Below are 18,612 nucleotides of genomic sequence, written 5' to 3'. Positions count from 1 at the left end.
GACAGGAAGGTGAGGACGAAGATGAGACGTAGAATAAGAATAACTCTTCAGACCTGCTCTACTCTCCTCATAGAAGTTTCAATGTTAATACCCAGCGAGGCGGGATTATGATAGAATAACACACATTCAATTGCGTAATCTCAGTGGACTACATGGCTGTGTGTGTGTGTGTGTGTGTGTGAGCTTAGAGTTTGAGTGATTTAAAAAAAAAAAAACGATTTGCAAACTGACGAGACCCCTCCCTGTTATCCTTTCATCTCTGCTCTTCTGTCTAACTCTGTATTTCCATCTCGTTCCACCAGTTTGTGTCACTTTTAAAATACACGCCATCAGGGAAGCGTCTTCACGTCCTCAGTGTGCTCCTTAATTATTTCTTTTTCCTCTTCTTTCCATTCACCCTCCTCCTCCTCCTCCTCTCTGGGTGGTCTTGTCATCTCACATCAGCGTCAGCTGATACTGACGTTTGCTGCTGCAACTGGCAGTTGCCTTGGCAACGCCCTGGTTTGGTTTCGGGCCAGGCAACTCAAGCCGGCGGCGCAGACGTGACCTTTATGTCCTGAACGCACCGTCCAGGTCAAGGTTCAGTTGTAGTTCTTGATTCAGGTGGTATCTGCAGTAACTTTACCTCTTATCTTCTCATTAGAAGCTCTCTATCTCTGGTGGACAGAAATGTGAAATAACCTCAACACTGTTGTAGCAGACAGAAAAACAAACCACTTTTAAGAGCGTAATCATACAGGTTTAGGATTTGGCTTTTTAAAGAGGAACTCCTGCATTTGTTAAAAGGTTGAATAGGTCGTTTGTTTGTTCAGGACGCTGCATGAAATCCGATAAATGTCCTCAACTGATGTCACTTGAGTCAGCGTCGGTTTGGGCTCAAGACAACAACTTTAAAAACTTGAATCATCTGGTTCCAGTCTAGATGGGTCTCTCTAATTTGGCATTGACCTTAAATGTTAAAGGTTAATCTTAGGGTTCTATCTCCCAGCATGACCGTTCACAAACCTCTGTAGCATCCTCATCTCTGCTTGGCTATGTTAGCCTACGAGTATGAGACACTAGTGGTGCAACGGATCATGAAACTCACGGTTCGGTTCGTATCACGGATCAGAGTCACGGATCAGAGTCACGGATCAGCACAAAAGAAAAAAGGGAGCAAATATAACTTTTAAAATTTCCTGATCACGTTTTTTGTGCCACCGATACTAATTACCGATCATTGATGATTCATATTGGTCTCACCGCCCCATTTGTTGTTAACAATGAAGCATTATCAGAGATCGGCGACTAGAAAACCATCAATGCCGAAGCCCTGATCGCATATTCTATTGAATATTGGCGGATAACAATCAACAGTAAAACTTTATTTCACACTGTGATGGTTAACGTTAAACTGTGTAATTATTCTGTGGTTCACATGCGTGCTGAACCGCGAGGGTGGATTGGTACGAATCACGAATCAACAATGGTCCGTTACACCACTAGCAGCACCATGTTTTGAGTGTTACGACCCCCCCGAGACATTTGTTGCAAAAGAAGGCGAACATAATCCAAAAAGTCAAGATTCAATTTATTAAATGTAATCCAACAAAGCAAGTCAACTCAAATTTACCAACAAAACAAGGATGGGCCGGTCAAAATTAACAAAAAGAAGGGAAGTAAACCCAGACCAACGCACAAAGGGTTGTAGGATCTGGGCTCTTCCCTCTAACCTAAACCAATATAAACAAAACCTAACAGACACAATGACACGATAAAGAGGAAACAGAGGTAAAGCATGCGTTAAAGCATTTACACATCACAGCCAGCAGTTTGGGGGCATGTAACAACAAGGAAGCAGAATGTGATACGATTTAGTGAGGAAGTCCTCCAAAGAACAAAGACAGCATCAGCCGTTTCAGCAAAACCGACAAAAATGACAACGTTGAGGTGAGGAAGTAAGAACTATGACTGTTATTGATAGATAGCAAAGGAGGAAGTCGTGTGATGTTGTTTTTAGGACCACAAAGTTCGCAGAGGACGGAGGTCTGAGCTCATGGATGGGACAACAAAACAAGGGTCCTTAACTGGCTATTCGTTTGACAGTCAATGTTGGTTCCTTTCAACCCAGGCGGCAACATCTGGTTCGGAAAAGTGAAGCAAATGTGGAAGTGTCTTAAATTTGTATTCTTTCTAATGGCCATCAGGGGGCGACTACCTACAGTTGCAAAAATAAGTCCAGTAGTATAGAAGTCTACGAGGAAATGGACCATAAAGCAGGGGATGCTTCAGGGCAGGGCTACCTTGTGATTGACAGTACCAGAGACGTATACGGCGTCTCTAAGTCTCTCCACCTCAGTCCAAATATGGTCACTTCCGTTCGCTAGTTGCAAAAAGCCAAGATGGCGACGGCCAAAATATCAAGCTCGAGGCTTCAAAACGGCAGTCCAGAAACCAATGGGTGACATCACGACGACTACGTCCACTTCTTATATAAAGGCTGTGTTTTAACCCTGACGGTGGTGGTTACCTGATCTTACCGTCATCATGATGAGAAAGTTCTCCTAACCCTCACAAAGTAGTAACTTTGACCCCAACGAGGGTCTTTCTGTAAACCAAGTCCTTTGCATGGCAAAACCAAACCTTATCTCAACCTTAGTGTTGACACCAACATAACATTTATATATTTTTCAACAGTGATTTGTAACAGTTGTAAGGCACAATGTCGCCCTTTTGATTTTAGCGTCATATTAAGTAAATGCTGATCTCACTGAAGGGCACATATTTTGTCGTTTTATCTGCCTGCAGGAGCTCTTAACCTGAAGTAATACTGTGACATTTTCATAAAAATAAATGTCAGTTTTGCTGCTCTCTACCTCCAGTTAATAAAACAAAACAATGTTTTGACCTACTGTTCTTAGAACCTGGTGTCACGTCTGTTTGATTTTGTGCCAAAATGTGTTTGTCCAAAAATAGAAATGCTTCTCTTGTTTTCGTTGTTGTAATTTCTGTTTTCATATCAAATCCGGGGAAGGTTTTGTTTTGCATAGACAGGTGAAACAGTGAGAGTTATTGCTGAGTCATCATGGCTAAAAATACACACACAAACTCAACTTAATCAACAAAGAATCTCAGAACATAGATGTCACATGGTGACCTCTGGGAACTGTTGTAGAGAAATGAAACAGCAATTTGTGTTTTTGATGTTTGTTCCCTCTTGTTTGACAAAGAAAATTTGTGAAACACAGGGACTGCACAGCATGGTTCTTGACATTTATTGTTAATACTTTTTTTTATTATTTAAAGTGAATGTTCAATAATGCTCCTCTGTGTGTGTAACTGTGCTTGATTGACAGCAGCTGGCAGGCTGAGCTCCGGCAGGGGAGTGAATTTTAACGTGATCCCACAGAAATACTTGAAATGACTAAGGCCTCTTAGCAGAGGTGTTGGCGAGTATTGTGTAAAATGATGTGCCACCACCACAGAAAAAAATCTAGAGTTTGGTTAAGAGAACAAAACTTTCTTTTTTGGTTTAGGAAAAACATCATTGTTGGGCTAAAAACAAGAACGTAAGCTCAGCAAGAACTCAACTAAAATACGTGAACGTAACTAACCTCACGGTAACTCAAGAACATTTTGGGACACAAACACCGGTTTTCTGGTTGAAAATCATCTGTTTGTTTGCCGTGAAGCCTCAGTACTAGCGGCTACACCCCCGTAAAGTCCAGCACAGAAACGACTATTTTATAATTTCTGTCATTTTCTCATAGACTTCTATACAACCAGAGGAGTCGCCCCCTGATGGTCATTAGAGAGAATGCAAGTTTAAGACACTTCTGCATTGGCTTCACTTTCCAGAACCGGAGGTTGCCGCCTGGTAGAAACAAAGGCTAACGGACGAGAAATCAGATTCAGAAGGACAATAAGGGCCAAACAGTATACGGACTGGCAGCTAGACAATTAAACTGGAAAGGAAACGCAAGCAGACTGCTGATGACGGCAAATGGAGATGCAAAAACAGAAGACAGATAGTCTGACAGGGGAGCAGATGGAGGGAAAAGGCAGGGGAGGCAGCGAGACAGGCGGCGGTGACATGAAAAAGGCGGAGACAGAGACTGAAGCAGGTACTTGTTGTAAAAGGTCAATGCTCCTGCGATAAGGCTTGCTTGGACAGCGTGCTCGCAGCGAGCGGGCGAAGGCTTGTCAACACGATGCCGGTGCACTTCACTGGCCACGGTGCACTCAGCAGAGCACACAAGGACGGAAGCATCGCAGTGTAAAGAAGCAGGCTGCCGACTGCAAGATACACAAAACATGGGACCCCGAATAGGACAACCGCCATGTAAAAAAGAAAAGGCCAGCGGGTAAAAGTTTTACTGTTTTACTGCAGGGGATTATTATATGTCTGCGCCGGGGTGATAAGGTTGTTCATCACCAATTACAGGATTCATTTGCTGCTTGAAATTTCTAACTTTGAAAAGAAATCTTTTTGTATTTGCTGAATGTACAAAAAGTGAGCTGACAATGACAGCGGTGACGTCTCTGCGACGTAGTATTGTGCGTCATAGCTTGAACTATTGCCAAAAATAATTTGATCATAATTCAGTCAGACAAAGCAGGATTATTATTGTGAAGGGTAGCAAGCCGAGATTGAAGGCACGGGGACAAAGAGGAAGGATGAGATCCTATTTTAGAGAAACTATCCTCTCAGAACAAGTGAGTCACTAACTGACACTTATGTTCCCAATGGCAACACAAAACGTCTTGCAGGTTGAATAACACCAATTACAACTTGGGATCTTGGATATTTCAGTGTGCTGACGGCATTTCCTTTTCCCTTAAATCAACATATTGTTAAATCAATAAATTATTAACATTGGCTTTGACTTTGACATTTCTTCTCCACGGTCGCAGCGTGGCTCAGTGGCTGTCGGCCAGTCAACACTGTGACTGAAATAGTTCCACATTTACAGGATGGATTGGCACAAACATTTGTACATTTGTATTCCGACAGACAATTTCCTGATTCTTCGAGTACCTTGGTTTATTACTTAATACCATAGACTGCATATAAGAAGTGGACGTAGTCATCGTGACGTCCCCCGTTGGTTTCTGGACTGACGTTTTGAAACTTGTTGAGGCTGGAACTTCACGAGAGGAGGTAGGCTGCAAACTTTCGCCGCTGCTGACTTCCAGCAACGGAGACTAATCAAAAACGAACTGGATCCACTTAAAAGTCAAAAATAGTATTTAATAAAAAGATAGCAGATACAACTGCAACCACGAAGGTAAACAATGCAAACTGATGCACTCAATTGCAACCTAATGTTTTACAAATGCAATCTGAAATACACCATGCATGGTAATGTTCTCGAGAACAGAGTCCACGTGCAATTTCACTCACAGGTCCGACCTGGCCGGGTTCTGAAAAACGAATATTGCCGAGAACTGAAACTTTCTCTCTCAAACATTCTTTTTATGTTCTTTGATGGGCGGAAAGCGTCCCACGCTGTCGCAAAACATAAAGGTCGTCATCCGGGGTCAGTGATTGGTTTCCGATTGATCTGACCCCACCTCTATCGATCCGTTGCTCATCTCAGTGGCTGGTTCCTTGTGACATCACCTCTGACATCACCTCTGACCTGGGACCGCATGGTTTTTCCCAGGAGTCCTCTCTGTTATATGGCCGTCTGCTTCCTCATCAGTTGTCTCCGGTTCTCCTCCTCCTTCCTTGGCCATTTGTCCAGCACCTCTGTGTCCCCTTTGATGTCTCTGAAAAGCCTTGCCTTGAATACCCTAACTTTCCCTGATGGCTATTCTTTACAGTGTTTAAATCCTCCAGTGTTTATGCATTCATGATTTCAATACATTCAATATGTCAATATACTGTAACATATAATATCCTTCATGTAAACATATTACAAACATAATTCATTCTTCAGCAAATATTTTGTGACTCTTACATATTTTACATTTTATTATTGTGACACTTCTATTCACCACTAAGGGTGCTACAAATTCTACTACTTCTACTTCTTAATACTGTAATTCTCCACAGAAACCTTGAGTTTGGCGACTTTGCCGTCGCCATCTTGGACTACGGCCGTCGCCATGTTTTTTTTTTTGCAACCAATGAACAGAAGTGACCATATTTGGACTGCGGAGGAGTCACGTAGAGACGCCGTATATGTCTCTGGTAGAGACCTGTCAATCACAGTAAGCCCCGCCCCTAAAGCGTCCCCTGCTTTATGGTCTGTTTGACTCTAAATGGACCATCATTTACTAAATGAACATCATGCTGTATTGAAGAAGACTTGAAACTAGAGATTGAGACCATAAACTCATGTTTACAATATTTACTGAGGGAATAAATCGGAGTCGCCCCCTGCTGGTCAGTAGAGAGAACGCAGGTTTTAAGACACTTCCGCATCGGCTTCACTCGGCAGAACCAGAGGTTGTCGAGTGAAGACGATGCTCGTAAAATAAATAAATACGACCAGCCCGGCATCACGAGATGCCGATTCACACAGGACTACATTTTATAACATGAGCTCTGAATTTGGCAATTTGCGATTTATTTACAGACATGACGGATTCACACGGTGTAAAGATCAAAGAAGACTTCTGTGATAATAAAGGATTACAGAAGTCCCCAGGTACCACCAGTTCCATGCACACAGTGCTTTATCCTTGTTACACGTGTGTTAGCACAGTATATAAGGTAGCCTTTCCCTATACGTTGAGTTTTTTTTGAATGTCTGGAGCTGTGCAGTGTGTTTGTTTTGATTATCGTGTGCTCGTGTGTCCCCTATGGCTCCCATCGATGGAAGCAGAGAGACGAATGGAGCCCTGTGAAGAGCCGTTGATTACACGGAACACGACTCCTCCCTCCTTCGCTCTCTGCCTCACAAGAAAACAAGATGTAGAAGAACAGAGAGAGAGAGAGAGTGTGCACATCACGGAGACACAAGGGGAGGAAGGAAAGAGGAGGTGAGAAAGAGGGAGGAGGTTGAGAATAAATGGTGAGAGAGAAAGAGAGAGAACAAAGTCAGACACTCATGAAAGATAAAATTATTCTACAGAGTCGTCGTCAACCGGTCGATGATTACCAATCCGTCAGTCTTTACAAGTCGAGTGTTCAGTAATTTTTCACCAGCCAGAACTAAAGGCTCTCCTTTAGCAAATTTTTGCTTATTATTTTTGACATCCGTCACTGATTTAAAAGAGTTTTCATGAGCTAAGAAGAAGAAGCCTTGTGACAATTCATTTTTTAACCAAGCTAATGTGATTGTTTTGCCTCGATGGAAAAATGTAAAATGTTGGAAATATATGGTTTTCATTTGACAATGATGAAATGTAATAGACAAGACACAGATATTTCATTCCCCTTGTGGAGAGTAGCGTTCACATGCAACCACACACATCTCCTGCTGTTTGAGAACTTATGAACTAAATCTGCAGTGATTGCAGCTTCACTGTCAGAGACGTTTGCTTTCACTGTGGACATAAAGAGCTGGTTTGTCCGCCTGCTGTGACGGTGTTAAGGCGGTCAGAGTTGGTAGTGCATGACCAAGTGTCCAACTATTCAGCTTCAAACTAATATAGAGAAAGGTTTCGTTCATCATGTGAACACTTCTCTTTCTCTCTGGCTTTGATTCATTTATTTCTGATGATCTTTGACCGTGTGAACACGGTCTCCATCTTTCATTCCCTCTCGATAAGGTCGGTGTTATGATATTTGCTCATATCCGAAATACTGTTATCAACTCCTTCATTACGTTTAGAAATAGGCGGGCTTCTCCTTCCAACCCAGAAATGTCAGCTTCTCTTGTGGCCATGCGTCTCTACTCCAGCTTTGTAAACTGTTGGCTAGCTGGTTTGTGTACAAACAGAGCTGGTGGTAAACAGGAAAGAGGCCGTGTGTCGAAAAGTGCCGTAAAAAAAACAATTGAGACGCATATTTCTAATGAGCTGTACACATGTCCAAAGAATGCTCCTAAAACCAGAATAATATCGGCATATCCCACATGTCTTAGTCGGAAAATGAAATGTCCAAACAGAATATGATGTTTACATTAACCACATAAAATTCAGAATGATAGTGAATTATCAGTGCGTGTGGAAACGTAGTCAATGAGAGAGAGAGAGAGAGAGAGAGAGAGAGAGAAACATTTAAACTTGTCCTGCCCTGCATTGCCTGCACTGTCCCAAAGCCACGCCCATATTCCCTCATCCACATTTCGATTGGCCGAGCTGCCAGCAACAGTCTGCTCTCCATCCCCTCTGTTTCCCCCTTCGCTCTCTCTCTCTCTCCCCTCTCTCTCTCTCTCTCTCTCTCTCTCTCTCTCTCTACATGCAGCTCGGCAGTGAATGAATCCAGTCAGACACAAGCTGTTCAACAGAACAGCCTCTCTCTCTCTCTCTCTCTCTCTCATCATCTCTTGCTTTCTCTCCCTCTCTCCCTCTCTCTCTCTCTCTCTCTCTGTCCTTTCCCGTCTCAGGAGCAGACAGTCGGTGGAGCATCGGCACAGGAGCGGGAGCGACAAGGCGGAGGGGAAGAGGACAAGCGCACCTCGCTGTGACAGCGACATTAAGAGCGGCACAACAGTCAACTGTAGTGCAGCTCGAATCAACGCAGAAGCAACAGATTGCCCCCAGTTGCAATTGTTGCTGCAACTGATGCTCTCTTCTGGGCTTCGGAAAACGAGGCAGATGTGCAGCAGCAGCTCCTGCAGCTGATGCCTCCTGTTGTTTTTTCCAAAGTCAGTTTTGTCCGTGCGAAATAAGAAATGCTTTTGAGCTCCGGCGAGGAAACGATGAGCGACAGAAACAGAGAGCTTTGATTCAGTCGGAGAGCAACACGTTTCGTCAACGTCGCCGCCTACCACCAGCGTCTCCTCCCATCCTCCTGGTCCTTCATTGAAGAAGAGGAAGAACTGGCACGCGAGCTGTAGAATGCACAAACAGGAGGAGGAGGATGTCAGACTGACATCCAGAGTTCAAGGAGTTTTGCTGTGAGGCGGAAAAAGAGCGAGATCGGGTTCTTATCAGTGTGAGGAGGCAGGTAAGACGTCCATAAGTCCTGAAGACCATCACTTGGACTTCTGAGGACAACGAGGGAGCGGATGGGAGGTGCACCGGCACCTTCCTGAGAACGGAAGCAAAACAAGAATCCAAAAAGTAGAGAACAAATGACAGGAAGTCAGAGTTGCATCTCTTCTACGCACAGATAGATGCTCAGTTAAACTACAAAAACATTTAAAAAACAGATATCATTTATCAGAACACTAAACATCATCAAAAACCGACATATCGTACTCAAAGAAGGATGTATTTGCATCACTGGAGGTTGCATTTCGCCTAAACGTGCAAAGAAAATCATTTGTTGTTTTTTTTACGTTAACTTCTTCCGCCAAGTACGTTTTTGCACCGATTTCTTCCTTTTGTCTTCCGGTGCGAGCCTCTTTTTTGGAGGGATCTTGCTTGACTCTTTTCGGGGTGAGGTGGATCTGCCGTGGGGGGCAGCTGACAGCCGTCCAAGACGCCGCGAGCCGTACTCCGCGTGAAGAATGCCCAGCCGCGCTTGGCCAAGCCGGCCGACCCGGGCCCGACGGCGGGCCTCTACATGGAGCGGTCGCAGAGCCGCATCAGCCTCTCGGCGTCGTTCGAGGCCCTCGCCATCTACTTCCCCTGCATGAACTCCTTCGACGAGGATGATGGGGGTGAGTGGTGACACACACACACACACAGTGAGATTGATGGAGTCATACATAAAACATAGCACACAAAGGCACAAGTTATTTGTCACCTGTCTGCAGGAAAACTGGGTTTGTGTGTTTTGTAAATTTGTCAGAGGACAGTCTCATTCATTAAAACGCCTTTCAACATGCGTATGTTCGGCAAAAACATTGTTTATGTTTACTTTAGTTTTTAATATCACAAATTCACATTTTTATTTCACGTTATTTGTTAAATTGTCAAACGTTCGACCCGATGTGATCCGGTGGTTTTTATATAAACATAAAAACAGTTTCTGACATTTAATGCGGAAGCAAGCGGTTATTATATCGTTTATTTTAGTAGTCGAGTATTTTATCAAATATTCCATCGATTAAATAGAGTAATCAGATAAAAAAGTATTTTAGCTTTATTAAGGAGCAATAGGAAATAAGATGGAACAACTAATTGTTTTTCTTTTCAGAAAATCTAAATTTGAATCGCTTAAATTGCGTAGAATAATATTATATGTCAAAACTAAACCCATTCAGTGCATTTCAGTCCCTTATTATATACTGGATTCCAAGTGTGGGTTTTTGTCTGGACACTTTGCTTTTTGAATATTTCAGAAGCATCACACGTGTAATTTAAATTTGGCTTTGAGATTATTAAAAATAACAGATTTATTGTATTTCTGTTCAGAATTGTATCACCTCAGTGAATTTAATCAGATGAGTCACTTAAAACTAAAGTAAACTGAAACTAAGATTTATATGTTTTTGGTATGTGTCATGTATGTAGGCATGTGCATGTGTGTGGGTGTGTGTGTTTGTGTGTGTGGGTGTGTGTGTGTGTGAGACGGAGCCTGTGCACACCTGTGTGGTTATGTCAGGTTCTCCGTGATGAGATTGCCGGTAGGATCAAGTATTTCCTCCAATCGGGTGCATCAGATGATGTAATTCATTTTGCTCTGAACTGGTATTATTGCTACATTACATTACTTCGGATTTCATGTCACACTAATCATGTCTGGGAAAAAACCCCTGCAGAACTGGATTGTCTCTCCCGTACCGATTAAAGTCAAAGAGAAAAGTTTACAGCATGTTTATAAAAAAGGACCTCTGGAAAAACGTTTGGTAGGAATGTGTACGTGCAGGTTTTTACTGTTAAAGCTACAGTTGGTAACTTTAATACAAAATAGTTTTGGTCATATTTGCTCAAACTGTCAAATTATTCCGACAGTAGTACGTGAGGTAGATAATCTGTGAGCTCCTGATGGCATTTGGAAGAGAAACGACCAATCAGAGTCTCTAACGAAGCTGTCAATCAGCTCGTGAACGCTGATCAAATTGTCAAACTAAGCAGCGTTGATCAAATATGAATCAAGATTATTTTACTGCGTTCGCTTCTTCTCGCCTCAAAGGTTTCAGAAACATATTTAAATGTATGGATTAGCTGTAAAATTGCTTCGGCCGGTGGGCGTTGGTTGGTTTTGGGCTTGACTGTTTTCAACATTGCAGCCAAGTCACAAACATTCCCTTGTTGCTTTCGTCTCATAAGAAGTAGACGTGGTCATCGGGACGTCACCCATTGGTTTGTGGACTGCCGGGTTGAAGCCTTGCATTCGATAAACGGAAACCTCCAGTTCTGCTGAGTGAAGTCAATGCTGCAGTGTCTTCAAACTTGCATTATCTCCACTGACCAGCAGGGGGCGACTCCTCTGTTTGTATAGAAGTCTATGAGAAAATGACTCTACTTCTCTCTTGATTTATTACCTCAGTAAACATTGTAAACATGAGTTTATGGTCTCAATCTCTAGTTTCAAGTCTTCTTCAATACAGCATGATGTTCATTTAGTAAATGATGGTCCATTTAGAGTCAAACAGACCATAAAGGAGGGGATGCTTTAGGGCGGGGCTACACTGTGATTGACAGGTCGCTGCCACGACTAGAGCTGTATACAGCATCTCTACGTCACTCCTCTGCACTTTAAATAAGGTAATTTACGTTCATCGGCTGCAAAAAAGCCAAGATGGCGTCGCCTATAATCTAAGTTTGGCGAAATCGCCAAACTCGAGGCTTCACAACCACAAACCAGAAAGGGGACGTCACGACACATTTAAAGTGTTATTCCAGCCTAGAAGTAGGCCTACTGGTTGCACTGGATTTAACAGGAACTTGAAGGCAGCAGGTGATAAACAGCAAACTATTGCCCCCTGACAGTCAAACTCTGGTATATAGGAAATCTGCATCACCAACAATTCCATAATAACGATATAAAAACACACAAGAGAGAACAAACGGCCGCAGCACGGTCAGCAGTAATCTGGTGATTTTTTCTTTCACACAGTCGGACCTTGTTGGAACAGCTGGGACTCCACCAAATATTCTGCTTGGCTGAAAACACAGATTTATTTACACAGCAAATCACAGTCATTTTCAATCAAAACACTTGAAAAATAACCAAAACCGTTCCACTCAAAGCTCTGAGAGGGGCAGCTCATTTCCGAGAAACATCTTGCACACCTCTTTACAGCAACACAACACAAATGTGGGCAACTAATTGCTTTGGTGCAGTCTGATTCTCAGTAAGACGCCGAGTTGGAAGAGTGAAGACTTTAAGAGGAGAAACGACTGGTTATGGTTTTGATCTGTTTTTCAGACAGTGGAATCGACTTATTTGTCCTGTGGTCTCACGGGGGCGCGTGCCCTGTAACAAACACAGATAACTGCTGTGCAGTCGACTGAGATCGCCTTTAATCACTCGGGTTAAAGTCAATATCATACCTGTGCCAGTGGAGCTAATCCCCCCCCAAACATTGAGTCAATGTCCTCAGAGTTAAGGTGCTCCTAAACCACAGGTCAACAACTCCATAAACTTCAGCTTTCACAGATTTGTATACGACTTGTCCTTCCCCCGGTGCCCTGGGAGTCTTTGGCATACTTTGACTTTATTACAAGCTGCCGGTGCTCTCTTCTGCCCTCTTCATATCAGGTTCTCAGTGAGATTCATAATCAAACGGCGCAGTGCGAGCAGTCTTTCAACCTCATCGACGGCAGCGCAGAGCAGATCTACTCCTTCCTTTCACAATAAAAGCCCTACACCTATAATATTCACAGGGAGGTAATTCGCGTTTTTGAGTCGTTAAATCGCCAACTCCCCGGTGCGAAAAGGCCTTCATCCCCCTTTTCCACTGCATGGTTCGTCTAGAATCACCCTCGGTGTAGGCGGGACCCGGTGGCACCGATTACGAGCATCAAGAATGACGAACTATCTGCTGGTCTCGTTTTACTTATGAAGATCGTAGAGATGCTTCAGTATTAAATTGAGACCAGTTAAAAGTTCCTCAGAGCACACAGTTATTAGGACACACAGAGAAAGATCGCCTCCCCAAAGCTCATTCACATCATCACCTGCCTGCTGTGTGTGTGTTTACTGACGCTAACCAAACAGAAACAGCCTGATGAAGGGCGGCATGCTGGGAACATCACCTGTATGAAGGTGTGAATCATTTTCTTTACACCTGGGGACAGATTTCAACCGGCCCGACGCGCTCCTGTTCCTCTGGACGTCCCTGAACAACACACACGGTTGTACACCAGTGTGTACGTAACACATGAATACTGAGCCTCACGCTAACACAAACACACCAGGATGAACACTCGTGCATTCACATATATAGGTCTTACTCGACACACACATTTAGGATTCTGGGTTCCTACACAAGTCCCTAGACACTCACACACACACTCACACACTCACACACACACACACACTCACACACACACGCTTATGAAAGCAGTATGTGTGGTAATCAGAGCGGAGCGGCAGGCTGCGGTTTGTGGCTCTCAGTCTAATTAAATGTTAATATGGCGGCTGATTGTGGCTGACTGCAGCTAAATAGAGGCCTGATTGCAGGTTAATTCTCTCTCTCTCCACTTTTCGGTCTCACTGTCTCTCTGTCGACCCTTTTCGCTCCGCGGTCTTAACAATCCTGTTTGCAGGTTAACTGCCTTTCCACCTTAAATTGCCTTTCAATCACCTTTTTCTCCTCTCCTTTATTTCCACTCCTTCTGCTCTTTTTTGTTTCACTCTTTCACTTCAGTTTGTCACTTTCACTGACAGGACAGGAAGCGTGTTCTCACGGTTGCAGAGCATCAAGTGAAGTAATACAAATAGGATAAACAAGGGGCTGCTGTTTATGCGTGAAATCACTTTGAATAACTGTTCGTGGCTGACTTTGAAGACCGGAACATTTGGCTTTATCGCCATACGATGGAGGATGTCCTCATACGACCTTTGGAGCTATACTTACACAATGATTGTTCTGTTATTTGTAGACATCCCACAAACATTACATGTAATCCCTGTAATCATGAACCAGGAAGTGTTTAACCTGCTGGAACCCACACAGTGCGCGTCGAACACAAACACCTCTTTCTCTGCCGTTCGTGCCTCGTGTGAAAACGAGAAGCCAACGTTGATTTATTTATTTGTTCAGCTTAATGTGCTACTTTGCCATTTAAAAAAATAGAATAATATTAAAATATATCAGAAAACAAGAATACCTGAACTAGGAAACTAAATCATATAAACAAAATGTTTTCAAAAAGCAGATGAGGGATAAAAAAAAAAGTAAAGTCTTGTGTGAAACAAGTTCATCATGCAAATAAAAATTAAATAGGAGGTACATTCAGAAAACATAAAGATCGACACATTATATAGAATCTTCTATAAATGCAGGATGATTTGTCTCCTTTATTATTAGACTGCATTGCTTCTAGCAAGGTGGAACTAATAAACCTACTTTGCCCTTATAAACGGGCTCCAATTCAGTAATAATAGCGAATAGCAACGCGTTCATATACTGTAGAGATTCATGTCAACGTTATTTCACTCTTCACTGTCTCCTCAGCAGAACAAATATAACATTAATCACAGCTTCCGCTCACGTCTCTCTGTCCCTGACCTCAATTACAGTTTGCTGTTTTTCCTTTCTGTTCTCACATCTCTTCAGACGATCAGCAGAAAGAACACACACACACACACACACACACACACTCTCTCCTTATGTATGTGTAATCAAGCAGTGCAGGTGTCAGATTTCACAACTCTGGGTGACAGAATGACAGCTGATCTGATTCTCCACATTAAATGTAAAACATGAAAAATCATTTCTGTCTCATCACCTGTCTGATACAAAGCAACGTCCAAACATCCATCTGTCTTAAAGGAGAAATCTCCCTAAAAGTCATAATGTTTACAGTAATGAAACTCCTCTGGTTGTATAGAAGTCTATGAGAAAATGACTCTACTTCTCTCTTGATTTATTACCTCAGTAAACATTGTAAACATGAGTTTATGGTCTCAATCTCTAGTGTCAAGTCTTCTTCAATACAGCATGATGTTCATTTAGTACATGATGGTCCATTTAGAGTCAAACAGACCATAAAGCAGGGGATGCTTTAGGGGCGGGGCTACACGGTGATTGACAGGTCGCTGTACACGTCTACGTCACTAATAAGGTCACTTTCTCTCATTGGTTCCTAAAGAACCCAACATGGCGACATCCGTAATCCAAGATGGCGACGGCAAAATCTCCAAAGGCTTCATAACATCAGTCCACGAACCGATGGGTGACGTCATGATGACTACGTTTACTTCTTATAGACAGTTTCGCTGTTTGTTTTTTGCAGAAACACCGCAGGCGCCCTGAACGCTTGTGTTGCAGGACAAACAAACAAATCCCCCAAAATGACCCGTCGTATGAGGAAACGTTGGAGATGCATAGTTTATTGCATGCATTCGTGTGCAACTTGATCTCACCGGAAGACACGTAAATAACAGCATTCCACGTGTCTTTTAACGCCATGTTGTTGACTTGAAACAATTGTGTTTAGGCAGCAAAACCACAGTAAGTTTAATGGAAACAAAACTGTTGAGATAAACATTATGTTTGTGCTTAAAAGAAGTACGCCAACTAATTAAAAAAATGTCTGAAACAACGTAACGGCAAAAAGCCTTCACAAATGCCACGAATGTAACTTAAAAAAACAAAACAATTTAGGACACTGGTCTCAACTCCTGTGTTTGTTTGCACATCTTCATAAATTACTTTTCGACATGAAGCAAAACTACTGCGCACTGAAGAAAATAGCCTCAGACAGCAAAGGTACGACGCCAAGAGCTGTTTTTGAACAAGTAATGGTTTAAATGTTTTCGGGAGGATTTGGTTTTCCTCTCAGGCTTGTTCTTGTTCATTCTGATCTTCCCATTAATCAGGAGGTGCTGCTGCTGCTGCTCAGGGAGACTAATTGAGTCTATACTTCTTCGTGTGAGTGTGTGCTGCTGTAATTCTCTGCTTGTAAGAAGCAAATGTTCTCACAAAAAGGGAAAAATTAGGAATGAGGATTTCTTCTTTTTTTTTTCGGCCCCTCACTTCCTTAAGCGGCTGATTTAGGACACAAACTTGGGTTTATAGTGAAGATTAGAACTAGGATACCTTTTATGCTAAAGGTAAGGTTATATTTTATAGGTGTATGTTTCCGTTTCTGAGTGTTTATGTCGGTGTGCATGATACAGATATTAGTCCCAGAATGACTCTGCAGGAGCTTATGAGTGACAGTGTGAAGCATGAGCACGCATCAGATATAGTTATAGCTGGTAAAGTAGTGAGATGTCACGTATCGCGGGAGGATCGGGAACATTAGGCTTCATCAGAGGAGGTATGGACGGAGAGTGAAGGGAGGGAAACTATAGCATGAGAGGACAGCAAATAGAGAGGAAGAGACAGGAGGACGGAGGGAGAGATGGATGCTGGAGCAAAGGTGGAGGGAGTAAAGAAAGAGGGGATGAAGAGTGCATGGAAAGAGGAAGCTAGGATAGGAGGAGAAGAAAGGTGAAATGGAGGAGGTGAGAACTGAGGAATTAAAATGCTCGTTACTCTTGTCTTTTATCTCTCCTTCCTCTTGCATCCCACGTCTTTTTCCTTTTCTCAATCATCCCCCCCTCCTTCCCTTCATTGCATCATCACTCAAATTCTGCGTCTTCATCCCTGCTGTCAAGTCACACGGAGGACAAAGAAGGAGACAAAGGAAACGCATACACACAGTTTCAAGTCAATCTTATAACTCAAAGTCGTGTTTTTAATGAAAAACACGGCGAAAAGATTTCCGCCCGCAGGAGTTCTGCAAATGTGGCTGCATTAATGTTTCGTACCAAAAGAATAAAGGCAGAAAGATGCATGAAGCCGATGTCACAGATATGAGTTATATATGAGTTATAGAGGGGAAAGAACGGAAGGAGAAAGAGGGAGGGGGGGGGGGGGGGGGCGAGAGGAGGAGCGAGGTCTCTGGTGAGCCTCTAAGTTGGAGAGATGACCCAGAAAAGTCAGTAGTACAAAATGGACTGCCAGCAAACGAGGTCTATTCTATAGGGAGCGAGGAGGAGGTGAAGGCAGCAGGTGTTCGTTTGTTATACGGAGCCATGAGGCGGCAGAGAACGTGTTCTTTGGCGTGTTGTATTCCGGATGCACTAACAACGGTTGTGGTTGTCGTTTCAAATCTAGTGTTTTCACGCCAGAATGTAGAAAATTAGCACCAGGTAGCGGTGCTCACAGGCGGTGAAGAACGCTCCGGTTCTGCCGGGTGAAGACAATGCAGAAGTGTCTTAAAACATTCTCTCTAGTGTCCACCAGGGGGCGACTCCTCTGGTTGTATAGAAGTCTATGAGAAAATGACTCTACTTCTCTCTTGATTTATTACCTCAGTAAACATTGTAAACATGAGTTTATGGTCTCAATCTCTAGTTTCAAGTCTTCTTCAATACAGCATGATGTTCATTTAGTACATGATGGTCCATTTAGAGTCAAACAGACCATAAAGCAGGGGATGCTTTAGGGCGGGGCTACACGGTTACTGACAGGTCACTTTCACTACCAGATACGTCATCTCTACGTCACTCCTCTGCAGTCCAAATATGATCACTTTTGTATACTGGTTCCAAAAAAAAAACAAGATGGCGACGGCCAAAATGCTAAACTCAAGGTTTCAAAACGTCTGTCCACAAACCAGTGGGTGACGTCAAAACAACGACATCCACTTCTTTTATACAGGTTATGAACCGGACCAGAAACTAGTATTTAAATAACAGCAACATGTGCCACCAATTGAAGAGCATGCGATACACATCACACATTTTCTCTGCACTTTACTTGCTCACACTCGACATTTCTTCTTCTATGGTGATAACGAGGGCACATGGAGATCCAAACAGATGTTCCGTAGGAGGAGATGGAGACAAGGAATAAGATGGAGGAGGATACAAGGATGGAGGGAGGTGGAAAAAACGAAAGCGTGGTCAGAAGACGCGAGTCTGAATGGTGCGCCGGTAACGGGCCCCGGCTGTCCTGACAGGCTGCTTTGTGCCAGACTGAGAGCAGGAAGTGGAGTTGTCATGCGGGGCTTTCGAACGGAGACAAAGCCACACGAGACGAGCTCCTCAAACATACCCTTACATAATGAATGAGAGTGTGATTTCATTCTTGATGCCGCAGCCGGTTAACATCCGTGCTTTGTGTGGTAATGACAGGAAAATCACCGAGAGGCAATTTTGAACGTGTTGATCTGCCGAGCTTCGACAGCCCCCTCCCATTGTCCCCGGTGACAGGTTAAAGCCTCCCTTCCTGCTCGGGCTGCTTGCAAATTGTTCTGATATGAATGTCAGTTTGTAATGAAATAGAAATATTAGTTAAGAGAGGATCTTTCTTCATATCCTCTTGTCATTTTTCATCTTCTCCCTCTGCCTCTATTTGTGTCTTCCGCTCCTCGTCTTCTTCACGCCTTTGTTAACTTTCCTCCCTTCCTCCTCGAATCTTCCCTCTCCTCCTTCTTTTTCCTCTCCCCTCCTCTCCTATG

The 18,612-nt window shown here is 43.2% G+C and overlaps 1 protein-coding gene across 1 annotated transcript in view; it reads left to right on the top strand.

Moving 5' to 3' along the window:
• Nucleotides 1-9,604: 9,604 nt before the first annotated feature.
• rims4 (regulating synaptic membrane exocytosis 4) overlaps nucleotides 9,605-18,612 on the top strand; it is a gene marked incomplete at both ends in the record, with an annotated part of 44,401 nt that continues 35,393 nt past the window's right edge. The window contains one exon of the mRNA XM_079186081.1: nucleotides 9,605-9,701. Coding sequence (XP_079042207.1) covers nucleotides 9,605-9,701 — 97 coding nt within the window. The remainder of the gene's footprint in view (nucleotides 9,702-18,612) is intronic.

The sequence above is a fragment of the Pholis gunnellus genome (assembly GCF_910591455.1).
Source record: "Pholis gunnellus genome assembly, chromosome: 3".
Classification (NCBI taxonomy): domain Eukaryota; kingdom Metazoa; phylum Chordata; class Actinopteri; order Perciformes; family Pholidae; genus Pholis; species Pholis gunnellus.
Note: the sequence above shows the minus strand (reverse complement) of the source record. Positions and strands in the feature narration are given on the sequence as shown.